Source organism: Tenrec ecaudatus, chromosome 4 (assembly GCF_050624435.1).
Source record: "Tenrec ecaudatus isolate mTenEca1 chromosome 4, mTenEca1.hap1, whole genome shotgun sequence".
In the NCBI taxonomy this organism is placed as follows: domain Eukaryota; kingdom Metazoa; phylum Chordata; class Mammalia; order Afrosoricida; family Tenrecidae; genus Tenrec; species Tenrec ecaudatus.
The window spans coordinates 149935356-149952671 of record NC_134533.1 but is presented as its reverse complement, the minus strand read 5'-3'; the positions used below and the strand labels follow the sequence as shown (position 1 = coordinate 149952671).

The following is a 17316-nucleotide window of genomic DNA, read 5'->3' as shown; positions in this document are numbered from 1 at the left end:
ACAAAAGAGGTGAAGAAAAAAATGAGGGTGGTGCTGTCAGCCATCCAGATGAGTTTGAAAATTGTTTCCAAGAATGGAATCACAGATTTGACAAATGTATTACGTGTAATGGAGAGTGCTTTGAAGGTAATACGGTTCTTTTGTTAAAAAAAATTAATACATAGCTTTGAAAAAACATGCCCATGTGTTGTTGTTGTTGTTTGGGGGTGGGGGGGCACCCTTAATACATTACTCTTCATAAGTCATCTCCCTTCAGCTCCCATACTCAGGCACTTTTCAGGGAAGTGTGCTTGATTCTGAAGGTACCGGGATTTTGTTTTGGAAATGGCTTCCTGATTCTCCTATTCAACTGTATTCTGCTTGCTTCCTTAACCTCCATTCCCCCTCTAACTTGCCTTCCCAGAAGCCTGAGTTTAAGCAGGTCACTGAAAGACTTCAGTTCCCAGCTACCCTTGCTGTCAGAGTCAGCCAATGAGAGGGCAGGATAAATCAAAGGGTGGAGCTTATAAGACGTTTGTTGAAAGGAGCCTGACTGCCCTGAGATGAGGTATGCCCTGACTTCCTGTTAGGATACATATTTTAATAGTTGGTGCTTGAGTGGCCATCTTATAATTTTTATATATTCCTACGGTTGGAAGCCTTTGGCTCCTCAGAAACTATGGCTTAAGAAATTTGGATTCTAATGTCTCTACCCATACCATAAAAATCTGAAGTTTGACAGAAAACTGGAAAGAATGCAGAGATAGCAAGATAACACAGGCAGAAGAATGAGAAGCAGAGACAGCCAGGATTCAAAAGCATCCAGGAGACCACCTGCCCATCAAATTGTAATGCAAAGAAACTAAACAGTTTAGTAACTACTAGTATTTTTGTAAATATAAGTCCTTACAGAAAAATTTTCCCTAACAAGACATCACACTTTCAAAGTGGTATTCTTTCAAAATGTGCATGCTATCGGTAAATGTACATTTGATATTTTCAAAAGAAGGTAATGATACATAAAAGTATGTAATTGTTTAGTGTACTATAAATGACCATTAGAGTAATAAGTCCTAACTAGAATTGCTCACTTATGATATAATTCGCACGATCAAAAAAATTACTTTTCAAAATATCTATTTCAGGCAGTCCATGGGTTACAAACCTCTAATTTTAACTGATAACTTACAATTGCTCTTAATACACAGCTTCACACTCTAGAAGTTAAACCCAAACAGATCAAAATTTTGACAACTTGCGTGATTCCTCACAGGAAATTGAATGGGAAAAACTACAGGCCGAAGTCCTGGGCTAGGAGGCTTACTGAGGCATTCCGAGCTCCGTAGAGAGCTAACGCATGTGGTTTGCCAACAACTGTGAAGAGTCGCGCACACCCGAAGCAAGGCCGTTACTGCCATCTCTGAGCCAGGGACTGGTCTCTTTGACCCTCTGCTGGAATGATATTTAAATTTGCCCTCACGTTGTAATGAATAATTAACCCCACCTCCAAACAATTCTTTATAACGATCACCTACGCTTATTACCCCCCTCAGTGCCATCCAGACCATGCTGACTGTAGCGACCCTGATGGGTCTCCAAGACTGTAACTACTTACAGATGTAACTACTTACATCTCCGTGGGGAGATGAGGAGGCACTTCTAGTGGTTTCCGACTGGGAACCATGAGAATCACGGTCCACTGCTTAACCGCTACACCACCAGGGCACCTCTGCACTTGCTATACTTGCTTTGAAATAATTGAAAAGGCTTGAGCTTTTTCTTGTACTTCGTGTGATTAAATAAGAACCACATGCACCTATTCAAAGTGACCTACAAATTCTTGAGAAACAAGGTGAGGAACTGCTCCTTATTCATAACTCAGAGACTGCCTGTCTACTCTAAATGAAGAGTTCTATCAAGCTTTTCTAATTGCTTTTACTGCTATTTCTGCACGCTAATGCTAAATTAACACAATCGATTCAACGATACACTTCTACGGCCCATCATGAATGTTGGTCTAATAACACAGACGGAGACCCGATAGGGCTGGGGTTCAGGCAATGGGCTACTAGCCCCTAGTTCAAACCCACTAGTTTCCGTGCAGGAGAAACAGGAAGCTGTCTGTTCCTGGCCAAGATTTGAACCCAGGGAAACCCTCAGGAGTGGCTGAATTTGTGATTTATGTGGGAAACCTCTCCCCTATGTAAAAGCACAGAATGTTTCGGTTGGTGCTAAAATATATATAAATAAATACACCCCCCAATTAACTCAATGGGTTCTCTTTGTAAGAAAACACACAACTTTGTCTACATCCATGGGATGGCAGAAACACTGCTGAAGAACGTACAAGGTAACAGATTAGCAAGGTTGGTAGTTAAAGCTCTCTATTTGTCTTTGGTGAGGAATGTGACAAGATAAACGGCCCAATCGTGGTCCGTAGGTGTCTGTTCTGGGTCTGAAGAGCAGTCACTTCTCACCTGTCCTCTGAAGCAGGCACATGTGATACATTTCTCTCAGAGATGGTTTACTTCCCACCACATGTACTCTTTTTTTTTTTTTTTTCAAAAGTAAAAGCATTTTTATTAAAAAGGGATATGTTTTCTAGAAAACCGTATTCGTAATTTTAATAAAACAGAAACAATATTCAATCTATTCAGTCACCCATAGCCTTTTGCATGGACTTGCTTTGAGGTATCAAAATTTTGTGTAATTGTAAACGTCTGAATGATAATTTAACTTTGAACTCAATTGTGAGTGCCACATTGCTGGAAACAAAGTTTCATGAGAAAAGGAAAACTAGAAGCAATGGACCAACATTTTATAAATGGAAACAAATTAACTAGTTCTAGTACTAGTGCTCTATGGAGGTTGATTTAATCATGGTTTGAAATTTACCAGTTAGTTTAAAAATCTTCACTCATCTTAAAAGAGTTGTCCAAAGAGTTTCTACCAATGAAAATATAAATGGGCACATGGATCTAGTTATAAGTACTACTGACGCAGAGGCAGTGATTAAGGATTTCATTGAAGAGACGCCTGTCAGAGCTGATGATGACATTCCTTTTGCAAACGTATAGAGTTTCTGCTTAGGGAACAGAATATGAACGTTTTCATGAAACACTCTGCTGTACAACTTTTGCCTTATAGTTGTAAGGCAGTGTTTCTCTGTGTCAAGCTGTCACTGAAATACCCCTTGAATATGAGCCTACAGGACTAGACATCTATAATAATCTGTCAGTTTCATTATTAAATGGAGATATCTTTACAAAAAAGGACTGGTGAAACTATTACAACTAGTATTCTATTAGAGCAAAAAAGAAATAGTTTTTTTTCCCCCCAAAGCTGGATGGTTAATATGAAGCCTGCAGATAACATTGCATATAATTGTTTCACCATTAAACTAATTTAAAGGTCTCCGTGAAAACAGAATGTAACAACATAGGCAATGGTCTAGGTTGATGAGGCTGTATGCAAACAATGAAAGATCTTCTAAAATCTAACTGGAAATACCAACAGGACAAGTTTGTAATGCTCAGTTATGCCAGCCAGGCTCCATATGGCCATCTGGAGACAGGATCTGGCTTATTGACTTTAGTTTTTTTAAGTTTCTCATTTACCTGGACATGAATTGTGTGCCTTCTAATAGCAGATTGCTGTACTCCATATATTCTGCTAACTCTTCAGCGGGACTCTAAAATTGTTTGCCTAGTGTCCTTGATTCCAGGACATTTTGCAGTGGAATCTGATCTCTGTCCTGGTGTGACCATGGTAAATAGAATCAGCTGTATTATGCATGAACTTCTGTAATATTGAAATAGATGTGTAGCTACCACAAATAAAATCGCCTAATGTGAAAAAGTTACTAAAGTATTCAAAGCTAAATGGACTTTTACTATATATGCATTTTTTAAATAGCTTATAAATATAATTATCTTCACCCACATTGGAATAATAAAATGAATGGGCATTTGAAAAAGAAGAATTCAATAGGTAGTGAGTCTAGTCCATTGACCATATTGTGAAATTTTATTTTTCAAGAATGTAAATAATTTTGGCATTAAAATGTATTCTGTAGGTTAAATTTTAGTTGCTTGATAGCAACTGAAGAAAGTTGATAACATGCCATTGATTATTCTATGAATCATTTCTGGGGAAAAAAATGGGATCATTTGAACAACGGCTTATAATATTGGCTTTTTTTCCTTGTCTCTCTCTCTCCTTCCCTCCCTCCTCTCCCCTTTCACTAGCCCCTTGACAAGCCATTAAGGGGTGAGGAAAATCTTCTTCAGCATAAAATAATGCATCTTCTCAAATGTTTCCAAAGTAGCAAATACACCAAAACCTATAGTTTAAAAGCAACTTAACTCTCAGGCTGAATGCACGTTGAGTATCCAATGATGAAGCAGGATTGCCAGTGTAAAAGCCACACGCAGTGACCAGCACTCAGTGTCTCAGATGTCCCCTGATTTGCAGGCTACATCACTGTAGCCTTTGCTCTACCAGTTAGCATTCTATTTCTGATTATTTAATATATTCATCCAATCCACCTTATCATGCATTCCTATTTTACTTAACAACACATTTATTGTAATACAGAACTCTGCGTTTCCATGTAACAAATTTAAACTAATTATTTACACCTGAGAGTTACCAACATGAAACAAAAACACTATCGGCTAATTTGCTTCCTTCAAGCTTTAGTAGTGTGCCAAGTGACTTCTCTCCCTTTTCATATAAATAAAAACTTTCTTGAGCAGACTGACTTCTGTTTTTAATGAAATGAATTCTCCTCTTCTAACTCAAAGTCTTCTGTAAACGTGAGTCACCTGGGAGCCTGGCCAAAGTCTGGATGAGCACAGCTGAAGGGTACAGCCCGTGCACAGGGTCCTCTCACAGAGGATTTGGTTTGCTTTCTTAACTTTCTAAAAATAGTAGATTACACAGGCTACCTCCATCTCATGGTTCAAGAGCACAGAGGAGGCTGGGCTACGGATTTAAGTAACACCTAGAAAACATTTTATTAAAGAAGTCAGGATATTACAAGTTTTCAAAATTCCTTCCGTTTTCTCTCTGAAACAATACAAATGATCTAACGGTTACGGGCAAGGAAAACTCAGAATGCTCCCAGATTTCAGAACTTCAAGCATGAGTCATAGAGTTACTTTAACTGCTTTAAAATATGGTTTCGATCTGTGTTAGCCACGAAACCAAACCCAACTAGCTCGAAGGTAGGATTTCTAAGCACTGTTTTAAGACCCTCATACTGCACTGACTGCAAGCATAGCATGAACATGGATTTTGAAACATAAATACCTAAATTGCACATCCAAAATTGTATTTAATGAATTCTTAATAGTTATTTTCCTAACATTTAAAGAGACATTGTCTGCTAAGAAGGCTCACTGTAAAATCGTGTGGATTTTTCCCTCCCTCTTAACCAACGCCAAAATATTTACCAACTTTTAGGCACTATCAATTAAATCACTGTTTTTCTTGGGAAAACAAAGAATTGGGACAAAGTTTGCATTGATTAATGTCTCTAACGACTTTGGCTGAGGAATAAAACTAGAATCTTAAAATGAAACGTTTTTGTTTTTGTTTGTTCAAGTCCTTGATGTGGCTGTTGAATCTTCTCAACCACGTAGTACGTCGTTAAGCAATACTGCTGCTTCACTCAAAGGGGGACTGTTTGGTGACCACAAATGAGCAGCAACTAAAAAAATATTTGAGATGGAAAAATAGCAACTGAATATTAATGTTTCACAATGTTTCCAAGTGGCTGTGGAGGAGGGTCTTCCTTAAAGCCACTCAAAGTCACAGCCAAATGTAATGTCCTTCATTTTACAGCTACGAGTGCATCATCCACTGTCTGTAGGATTAAAAATTGGATTTACTAGTAATTGGGTCAAAACAGGGTTACTTGTGGGCACAGCTGGTTACTGACCAGTGTAATTAGCCCTTTGCCCCTCATTTTATGGTTTCAGTCTCTAATTACACCTGAACACAGCCGGCTCGGATTTAGCGAAACACATTCTCAAAGGCACGGCCACTGTTGCCCTTCGTCAGCCTTTCAAAGGAAATAAGAGAAAGTCTTGTTGGAAAGCTGTAAGTTTTGATAATTGGTCATTGGGGCTATGAGACAAAAATAATATAACAATTTATGAAAAGTTTTGCTATTGCTAACACCTCTTTTTCAGTCTACTCTGAAGATGGTATCCTTGGAGCCATTTGTCAAAAACTTCAGCAAAGTGAGCAAACGGGACCAAGAAATAATTAACTAAAACAGGTAGCTCCTAAGGAACTCATCCCAAAATTGTTAAAGAATACATAGTTATGCGATTATTAAATAGCATCGTTTGCTTCTCCTTTCCACCACCACCCCAAAAAAGAAAAAAAAAATGTGTGTAATCCTCTCCTCAAAGGTTTAAAGAGTTAATCAAATGGGGGTATTAGTATTCAAAGCAAGTCAATTAGATTGCTTAGTACATCACACTTCGAATCTCCATCCTACATGTCAAAATAAAGATATGTATGCTATCTTTTAAAAGATCAGCTTTCAAACTTGATACCTGAATTAGGGACCTAATTACATTTTTAAATGTCAAGAAAAACAAAAGTGAATCTTTTAGTCTTACAATCCCACAACTGCAAACTTGTTACCTTGCTAGCTGAGACTATTCCCAGTGAAAAATAAATAATAAACACACAGAGAGACAAGATCTAACAAAGTTAATTACTTCACCTTAGAATATTTAAAGCTAAATAATCCCATTAATAACAGCACTGAAAGCGTTTCCACCAATTTATTTTAAAAATAACATTCAACAAAGTGTGTCTTCAGATAAGGTATTGTAACAGCAATTCAGAACGTACTTCTAGTTATATTTTCACCAAAAGGTAGTGTCCTGGCCTTAAGACAATATGATCATAAAATAAATCTAATATGTCAAAATATTAAGAATGAAAAGTCTAACTTTAGCAGACTTCAAATTTGCTATTTTTTTAACTATGGTACAGTAGCTTTCCAAATAAAAACACAAACTATACCATCTTCGTTCAGCTGTTCCATGACCTTGTATATACAATATCTAAAAGTAAATTCACACATGTATCTACATTCTGCATTTCTATAGCTAGATAGTAGCTTTGTTGTTAGTAAGTTAAAGTACATGGGCACTTTCTGCTCTAGAAAAAAAAATTGTGGAGTTAAAAAATATACAGTTATTCATAATAAACAAAGTTTGGCCAGACTTGGTTCTAATGCTTATTGAAAACCTTCCCACTCCAACATCATCAATAAGAACACACCAAGTAACTAAACTATTAACAAAGCAAGTGGCAATTCCAATCTTAGTAGGCTGTCTGCCCATATTCCCTTTATTCAATCATTGCTTATCCTTAAAAGAATATAATATTTACTCACTTTCAATGAATCAAAGCAGGCGATTACGCGTCCATTTTCAACTTGGCAGCTTTTCGATGGATGTGCAAATTTACATTCCGTGTCTGGCCGTGAGCAAGTCCCCCTTTGGAACTCTCTACACACTTCCAGTGTTAGCCATTTAGTGTCCCGAATAGGTGTGACACTAACAGCCATGTTTAGATTTTACAGGTAGTTATACTTTTCAGTGAAACCAACAAACCAAATCCCACCTGGGGGCTGGAGGGGACAGCAACAGTCCCCCACCAAAAATTAAAAATAAAAAAGGCTGAACTGATAAAACTGGAAAATAACGATGAAAATGTCCCTTCCAAAATACTTTTGCCCCACTCCCTGCTTTAAAAGTACACGGAAAATTGTGTTGTTGATAACAAGGAAAAGATCTCCCACTAGAAATTCACAGCACGAAACTGTTATTTGAAAGAAGTTTGGTTTTTAGAGGAATACTACGACTGGAAGTAGATGAACGTTTACAAGTAGGGCCTTGGATCAGCCTTGTGCTCTCAGTCACCCCTTCCCAGTGCCAATTTGGAGCCCAAAATGCAAGCATGAAAACGTGGCAGACCCTTTGACACCAAATTTCCAAGCTGCTTTCAGCAAAGTTGTCTGAAAGGGAATCTCCTCACAGCTGAATTTGCAATGGAGTTTGGTGGTGCAGTCGGTATTGATTAGTTTGGCATAGACAGATGCAGCAGTTTAGAGCAAAATCGAGAAAATGATTTTTTGTTTTCCTCCTTGATTTCCTGGCAGAAGATATCTTACTTTTTCCAGCAAACTTTTCTTTCAAAACTAAAGCAGCCTAGTGCAATGCCAGATACTTAGAGCTTTTCTCTTGATTATAAGTAGAAATGGGGGTGTCTGGGCTAGAGGTGGAAGGTGGAGGTGCTGTCGTCACAGTCTAGCTGGCAGCAAGCAAGGCAAAAGCAGAGACTGCTCTAGAAGCGGTTCCAAGCAGCAGAGACGTCAGGAAAGGCACTTCTTAGTACCAACCTGTAGAAAAAAGAGATAGGTTAAGATTTACTAAGGAGCACTTCACTGATGTCCTACAGTATCACAATCTCGCCATGTGATACCAGGCTAAGTAATACTCAAGGCAGCTTCTCTCTCCCTCCTTCTCTCCTTCACACACACACACACACACACACACACACACACACAATACTTACAGTGAGGCATATTGCAGCCAGCCATCGTAGATTTATTAAAAAAGGGGGCCGTTTCCCCTTGTGAAGCAATGCATGATAGAGAGATAACCAATCACAGATAGTGTTGCAGCAATATTCTGGGCAGAAAGCCAATAGTGTGGGTTGTCTTATAAAAGGTCGCGCCTGTCAGACGTTCATTACTATGCTATAAGCACAGAAAATGTCCATCAGATGTGACTTATTCCACTGCAAGAGGACGAGCATGTGGGTTTTGAATTTACCCAACATGCAGTTAGTGGACTAAACCATGTTAGTTTCAAAACAGCTTCCAAGACAAGTCCAAGCACTTCAAGATCACTACCGGGGGATATAAAACTAGATTTAAAAATCGCAGCTGACTTCCAAGCTGCTTTCCCTCCGGCACTGCACAGGGGCAGGCACTCCCCAGCCTGCCCCTGCTGTCCTGACCCGTGAATCAAAAAGGAAAGGGGTGTTTACAAATGGTACATTCTCCTGACCTATCCAATTCACTTCCTTCTTCAGCCCAAGTCCTGCCCCTTCACTGCAAGCAGCACTCATACTGTAAAACTATTCCATTCAGCCGGCAGACACTTTGTCAATATATCACAGGCAGGCGAGAGATGAACAAAAGCCGTCTTTATTCGGACATGTTTTAAGCAGAAGCTGAGGTCATGTGGGGAAAATAAGAAGTGCAGTGTTGTCAGTGTGTCTGGCACATCCAAAGTCAAACTCGGGGGAAAGAGTGATTCCATTGCAGAAACATAAAATATAAAGGGAACAATTTGATTTGGGCAGCGTCATATATGTCTTACGTACAGGTCAGTTGAAGTCAGTTAGGTGGGGCTGGGGGCCTCCCCCATTGCCTAATGATCTGTTAACTACACACCACCAGAGTGCCTCTCACATAGTTTTGCTTTCTTTAACAACGTACTTTCTCTTTCGACCCAGATACAGATTGTTCAGGAAATTTTTAGTAGGTACAAAAACAAAAATGTATACGTCTTTTCCCCATTTGAATGCTGCCAATAAAACACACAACTTTAACATTTCTTGAAGTTTCATATTCCAAAGAGACAATAAATAACACAGTATGATGAATAATTTTTGAGTTTTCCATTTCATGGGCCCAACATGATCTTTTAACATATGTCAAGTTCTTAATTTGGAAGTCAGATTTATATATGAAAAGACATGTGCAGATATAAAAAATTAGTAAAATTTAACTTTTATTTTAGTTTCAGGATTTACATGTTGTTCTTAACATGACATTCTTCTGGGACTGGCCAGATTTAGAAAATATTATATTAAAACTACAACTTTTGAGAGACTCAGAGGATAAGCTCATCTCAATATTCAAGAATATTTTTTGTTTTGTTTTTTAATATTTTCAGATACAGTGACTGATAAAAAAGTCATGTCAGTTATAAATTTTAAACTACGTCTAGCATCCTGAATGTTTTTCCTCACTCTACAGATCGAATGCCAGCCAACATCGGCCACATGTGTTGGTCCCTTGCTCTAGAACTTTCACGTGCCTTAGTGTCTACCTCGGGGAGTCACTTCCCCTAGAAGCTTATTCCAGCTCTATCAAGCAATATATTAAGCACTGCCTCCTCTGGATTGCCTCTGCCCCTCCTGCTCTTTACACTCATATTTTTCCTTCTATCTCTGACCTACTATGTTCCCAAGGACAACACATTTTTATTTATCTCTATGCCTAACACAATACTAGAAAAATAAAGTTCCATTAATATTGTTAAATTACACTGGGATTACTTCTAGAGCACAAATCTCGACACGCGCGCACCAAAAAATACATATAAATACAAGTATATCACATATGAACACACTCAAAATGCACACCTGAATACACACACACACACACACAATTCACTGTAATTCTAGAGGAGGGCACCGTCACAAACTGCTGCTCTCTTAGTCCCTCCTAATCAGTAGGAATTCGACCGCTGGCCCAGGGCAGCTCCTGCCCATTTGGCTTTTCTGATATTTTACTACTTTCCTGTTCTTTTTCACCCATGCTCCTCCAGCTGTCAACATCAATCATGTTACAGGTTGAAGATAAAATATAGTCAAAAGCATGATCCCCCCAAAGCATGATATAACCCTGTCACCTTCCCGGCAGTCTTTAAAATACCATGCTGTACCCTCTCCTCAGTCTCCCAGCAGTTCTTCCTCCTGCCGCCAGGACAGGCTCCCCCTCAATGCTTTCACACAGGTGCTGCCCCTTTCTGCTATGTGCATCAAGTCCTGCCAGTAGCTCCCAACACAGGGATGCAGTGGCGGTGATGGGACTCTTCTTCTCTCGCTCCCTAATACTCTTCATCATGGGTTCAGTCAAATATACAAAAGCCTTCTACTTCTACACTAGGTACATCCGGTTCCCTCCTCTCCCATTCTCCTCTCAACACGCTTATCATTAATTCCCATAACCATCTCGTGTCTCTATTGCTTGACAATGGCCATCATAAGGTCAAATCCAAAGTGTACGGATAGTCTTAGTCTCTAAGAGCACCTCACAACAAACAGATTCTCCCTTTCTTGAACCTTTCCTCTTGTTGGAAACATATTCTTTTTGCCCTGTAGTTTTTCCCATTGTGCTATCTGCTCATCCTAATTAGATCAGTTACCTAGCATTCTTGGCATGAGCCATGGGTTATGTGCTCCTGAGAATTGTTACATGGCTTTACTAAGTAGCACTTCACCCTTTGTTTGGTTTGACACAAACGTCACCCTTTCAACCGGAGATATCCCTTCTCCCTTTTTAAATTGTTGAGCCAACGCTAAAAACAAAAATAAACCAAACTCTTCTGCCATCAAATCCATTCCTAAGCCCAGCAACTTTGATGGATAGAGTAGAAATGCCTCTGTGGGTTCCTTCTTCTCACAGGACAGCTGGTCCTTTTGAACTACTGGCCCTGGAAGTTAGCCCAATGTATAGCCGTATCTCAGATATAATTTAACTCTCAGAATGTCCTCATATATTTTGTAACTCTTTGTGTTACTCCTTTGCCCCTATGAGCTTCCTGAAAACAAGGTGTGTCAATTCTACCATTTCCTAGTTCCTGGAATGTTCTTAAAATGAACCAATCTTATTTTCAGTAGTATGGACACAAAGAGGCCCACCTTTAAGGAAGTATTTAACAACGGCATCTTAAGTGCAAACAACACAAGGACCAAGGCAAATGCTAGGACGAGAAATACCAGAATTGTTTGGCGGTTATGTCTAAATGTAGCTACAAAATTCAGCTCCAGAATTGATTCTGTGCCATTTCTTTTGCCATACTATGAAAGAGCTTAATCCCACTTGAGTTCAACATAGACTTTAGTAATTAAATTCCTGCAAATATTGTTCAAATTATTTTGATTTTTCTATAGCAGAGAAACTCCTTGGACTTCAAAAGTATACTGAAAGAACCATAGGCATATATTTGTAAGAAGAACATGCTATTTAATTGTAAAATATACAAACAAGGGTGAAAAAATTTATAATTAGCCAAGCATAGGCATGGGGAAATCAGAATAGATATCAATCTTTCACTGTTCAGTAGTCTTAGACGGACCTGCTCAGTGTTTGTCAGTACTTAATATACAGTACTACTATTAACCAAACTTACATTATACCCTCATCATTTTATTTTTTTAACTCCATTGCTTACAATAGATTGTTGTCATATTTTATCTCTTTATTCATATCAAGGAATTGCAGAAAAGCTTAGAATAAGATTTTGGTAAATTAAGAGTAGTATAAGATATATAGGGTTTGGATCAATAGTGAAGCCCAAAACATTACTTAAACTTGTTTTTGTCTTATAGACAGTGGCAATGTTTTGAATTGTGTATGAAGAATACTCAGATCATAAGAATTTCTATAAATTTATTATTATTGGTAAAAAGAACCATAAAAACATGTTGTTTGTAAATATTAGAGGAAATTTTCTACTTTAAAGATTTTATAGGAAAATTATAACCAGTCATATCTATAGTTATCTGAGATCAAATATCTATGTTTCAACATATAAAAAACTATATACAACTCTTCCAAAGAGGTGGGGGACGACATGGAAAATTATAAATAATATTTCAAGTTTTGAACTTTTTAAAACTTCTTGGCACCTCTAAACCCTCAGCCAATCTTCTTTAACCCATTAATCCAATTCTATCAAATTACACATTAAGGTTTTTTATATAGCATGACATGTACGCATAAATATATTCTGTCCTAAGGCACAGATAACCTATTTTTCCTTGGTTGACAATCAAATCAGGTACATTTTCTCACTGAAGCTATGATGGGGGAAATAAAAAGGGAGATGAGAACATGTGAAAAATAAAGGTAAATAAAGCCAAAGACCATGTGCAACATTTTAAAAATGGCATAGGAAATTACTCAAAGTATCTTTATAATCACTGATATAAACAAGTCTTAAATGAATGACACTGAGTTGTCCTTGGATAGCTTGATACATATTTCTATCTATGGGTCTCCTACACACTGTGATAGAAGATAAATGGAAACTGACAATATGAGTGAATGACATTCTTTTTGAGAGAATGGACATTTAGGGGCAACGTTACATTTCTTAATTACAACTGTCTACTATTGATTTCAATTCTTCTAAATCAAATGCAGACAGTTTGATCTGATTACATCCCCAAATTAGTTGACTGGAATTTGGGGGAAATTCTTTATGAGTTCATGACTTTGACACAGGGTAAACACTGAAGAAACTAACTGAGAAATGATTTGGCGTGTTACAATACAATTTTTATGAACTGCAATAATTTGGGCCGAGACAGCTGACTTTGTGGTGTGGATGCAGAAGTGTCAAGAACTGTTCCCTCTGGCACCCAAACCATAACTTCTCCACGGGCCCAAGGAGCTCAATGAGTTCATAATTAGCTATCTTTTAGGAAATTAAGTTTGCTCATGAGGTGATTTTGCTACAGATAATCCCAAATATTATCAGATATTTCAGTATGCAAATGAGTGCTTTTGGAAGCTGTGGAGCCATTTCTCTACTCACTAAGGCCCCGGATAGAGCCCCGGTGCTGCTATTCCTGATCTCAGAGAGCCTGTGGTTTCACTGAGTAAATGCAGCCTTCAGCAGGATTCAGCTCCAGTCTGCAGAAAGCTGAGAGCAGTGCTTCTCAACTAGAGGTAAGCACACTAGTGGGCATGACACTGCGATTTTAGATGATGCACAAACAACATAATTTCAATAAACGTAGTAGAATTACTATAACTAACTCACCAACTATTTAATTATAAGGCTATTATAGCTTGGGAAGAGGCTAAAGTTTAATAAAAAATAATCTTAAACAAAGATTGAATAGGTTGGCAAAATCATAAAGGGACATCTGAATGACTGAAGTTTCCAAAATCCTGCTGAGAAAGAGAACTTTTAACTATACATCCTGCAGAACGGCACAGACACAGTCCATGTGGCCTGCTGGTTTCACGAAGTTGTAGGGTCTGATGTGTGTGAGCTACCACAAGAAAAAGACAGTGTCTACTAGCTCAAGCTAAGTTATCTATGGTCTAACTGCGATACAGTCATAGGTTTTGTTTCAGTCGGCAGCTGGATGGTTGTTGGAAGGATGATGCAGGAGTGCTGTCTGGGCGCTGCGATATTACGACTACTCCAAATTAGGGTTCCAGAGGCAACTAACTCAAAGGCACTCACATTCGAAAATGGCTAATTTCCCTGTTGATTTTATAAAAAATAAAGTGTGAATACAGAGGTCATGGGGCTGCCATGAGTCAGCACTAATTCGACATTACCTAACAACAACAAGTGATCCTGAGAGTGTGAATTTCAAATGGATCCCACTAGAAGGTAAATTATAAAGAAAGAGTTTAAGATCACTAGAAGACAAATGTGGATCACTGAACACTGAGTGGTGGGTGGGTCACTAGTTTGGTACATTGATACAGTGCCTATAACAGTTATCTTTCTAGAAAGAAAGGCTCTTACAACCCATTATGAAAAAACCAACTTTTCAGCAAAGTGGGTTAAGTGCCAAGCTGCTAACTGCAAGATCAGCACTTAAAACTACCATCCTTTCTATGGAAGAAAATGAGGCTTTTTATTCATGTAAAGAGTTCCAGTCTCAGACTCACAGGAGCAGTTCTACCTTGTCAAATAGGGGCACTGAGTCACAAAATTGACACATGGCAGTGAACTTGATTCCTCCCCAAAGCAGCCCATGTTAGCAAGATCTTTATTCTATATGAAATTTCCCTCCATAGTACTAGTTATTATTTGGCATCATTTTATGTACGCATAAATTAAGAAAAAGTCTTAGAAGAAATATAGCCAGACTATGGCTTAGTGATGGGGAAAACTCCATTCCTCATCTAAAACTAGGAGCCCTGGGGTCAGTAGTTCAAAACCACCAGCTGCTCCCCAGGAAAAAGATGAGCCTTTCTACTCCATAAAGAGTTACAGTCTTGGTAACCTACAAAAGCTGCTCAATTCTGTCCTACGGAGGGGTCACCATGAGTCAGAATTGACTTGATGGGAGCAAAAGCTTGGGGTTTATCATCTTTTACTCTGGCAAAGGAAAGGGACATTTTCAGGTTTTCTGATGATATTCAAAGACGCAGTGTTTGAACATTTTTCTCTGTACTAAGAGTAAATATAATGAAATAGAAGCACATTTCTTTAATCTTCTGGAGAAAAAAATAACTACTTAATTTTTATTTACCTTATATTTTAAGTAAAACATATCTTGTTAGCCTCAGTGTTTTTGTCTTTTCATTTAATTATTCAAAATAGTAAGTAGAAAATCAGAACAAAAGTTACCACAAAGGTAGCAATGCTGTCATGGGCTCAAGAGCTACATGGTAGAAGCAATCTGACCTCACAATCCCAGCAGTTTTCAGTGGAAAGGGCATTGATGACCTAACAGATCTCTATGTACGTGAATCTAGTGTGACAATCTGTCAGTGATATGCTACTGAGCACACTATGACATTCTTATTCCCAATGCAATGCCCTACTCATGTACTTTGATTTTGAAGTTTACAAAAATGATACTGGTTTTATTTGGCATAATAACTAGGAGAAAGACTTTAGTTGTGATTTTTAACCTCTTTAACATCTAACAATTTCACCCTAGCTCCTACGTTGACAAAACCTCTTCCTAAACCATGTCTAAAAAGGATTTTCATTGCAGAAGCATGGTAGCAAATTCATCTCTCCATTGACATTATTATACAAGTCAAAAGTAAGTATGAAATTGGGCACTGATAAAACTGAGAAACTATTCCCCCAACACTGTTGTCAGCTGCAATTAAGTAGATGCCCACTCACGGAAACATCTATGGGTGTTGGGTAAAACTGCACTCAGGAGTAGGGTTTTCATGCGGTGAATGCAGTTCACAAGACTGGATCTGACCTTCTCACCTGTTGACTGACTGTCCTGGGCTTAGCCTGGGGCACCACCAGGGAGAGCTCTACACATCAGTAAAATGTGCTACAGTGTACCTCTTTGGTCCACTATCCCCACATTCTGTCCATGGCGGATACTCATCACTCTCACGGTCAGTGACCACAAGACCTTCTTCACAATTAATGTTTACCATTTAGTAAGCTCGATCACAATAAATCTCATCAATCAGCCAGGAAATGGCAAATACAGGAAATATAGCCAGACTATAAAGCACACCTTCATTAAGACCAGGATTCACAGCTGCTTCATTTATTTTCTAAAAAAATTATACTCACTATTACCAACAATGAGTGTAAATATTTTATCTTAATAGATAAATCTGAATTTTCAAAGGTCTGATTTAAAACTTACTGTCTAATCTTAACTTTAAAATATTTTAAATAATAAAAATCTTAATGAGAGAAATGTCATAGTTTCTATTGCCGATTACTCAAATATATGGCTTAATTAGTGATCATTATGAGAAAAATAGAAAGTTTGTTTATAATTAAATACAAAGCTCAAAAATAAAATACATTTTAAGACAACTTGAATTCACCTCAGTTTAATCAATTAGTGGAGTTCTCATGATATAACATTATATGCTAATATCCTCTATTTCATATAGTTGGAGAACCCCCTATCATTTCTTTTCCTAAATAACACAAGTTCTCAAACTATGTAGACACTCCACAGTTTAACATTACAAATCTGTGGGGTTTTATATTAATTTAAGTATTAAATTTTTATTTTACAACAAAAACTCAAGACTGTTATTACCACACAATTCTTATGTCAGTCAACTATAACCATCCTAGTAATAATACAATACTAAAATCTCCAGGTTAACTTGACTTGAAAAATTAAAACTCATATATATTTTCAGCTTCAAATAAACATGATGTGCATATTGGCATGGTAAATTAGACCCACTTGGGGGTATTTTTGTTTGCTTGTTTTACTTGATCAACATATGCAAATTTGATTTTAGAAAACAAATATGTGCGGGCAAACGATATTTTCACTTCAATGTAACTTAAGTATCTTCTCATGTGAGGTGCTACACAGCTCATGTAAATAGTTCTGAAACACTGATTAACCACAAATAATATTATTATTACTAAAACTGTTAAAGCGAGACCTACAGTCAGAATTTTGCAGAAACCTAAAATTACAAGAAAGGTTTTTGAAAAATAGTAGTAACGAAAAGCGTATTTAGTTTACCTCTGTCTCAATATTTCTTAGACAGTTTAAGTTACAAGAACAATAAAAACA

General features: G+C 37.7%; 1 protein-coding gene across 9 annotated transcripts in view; it reads right to left on the bottom strand.

Annotated features, from left to right (window-relative positions):
- The window catches only part of MBNL1 (muscleblind like splicing regulator 1), a 177094-nt gene that overhangs the window by 137360 nt on the left and 22418 nt on the right, over positions 1 to 17316 (bottom strand). For 6 of the 9 annotated variants that reach the window (XM_075546932.1, XM_075546937.1, XM_075546934.1 and 3 more), the window contains exon 2: positions 7403 to 8410. The exons of 2 other annotated variants lie outside the window; for them this stretch is intronic. In XM_075546932.1, the coding sequence (XP_075403047.1) occupies positions 7403 to 7576 (174 nt within the window). In that variant the 5' untranslated portion in view covers positions 7577 to 8410. Of the gene's footprint in view, positions 1 to 7402; positions 8411 to 8586; positions 8768 to 17316 lie in introns of those variants that run through there. One more of the 9 variants, XM_075546933.1, reaches the window with a different exon arrangement.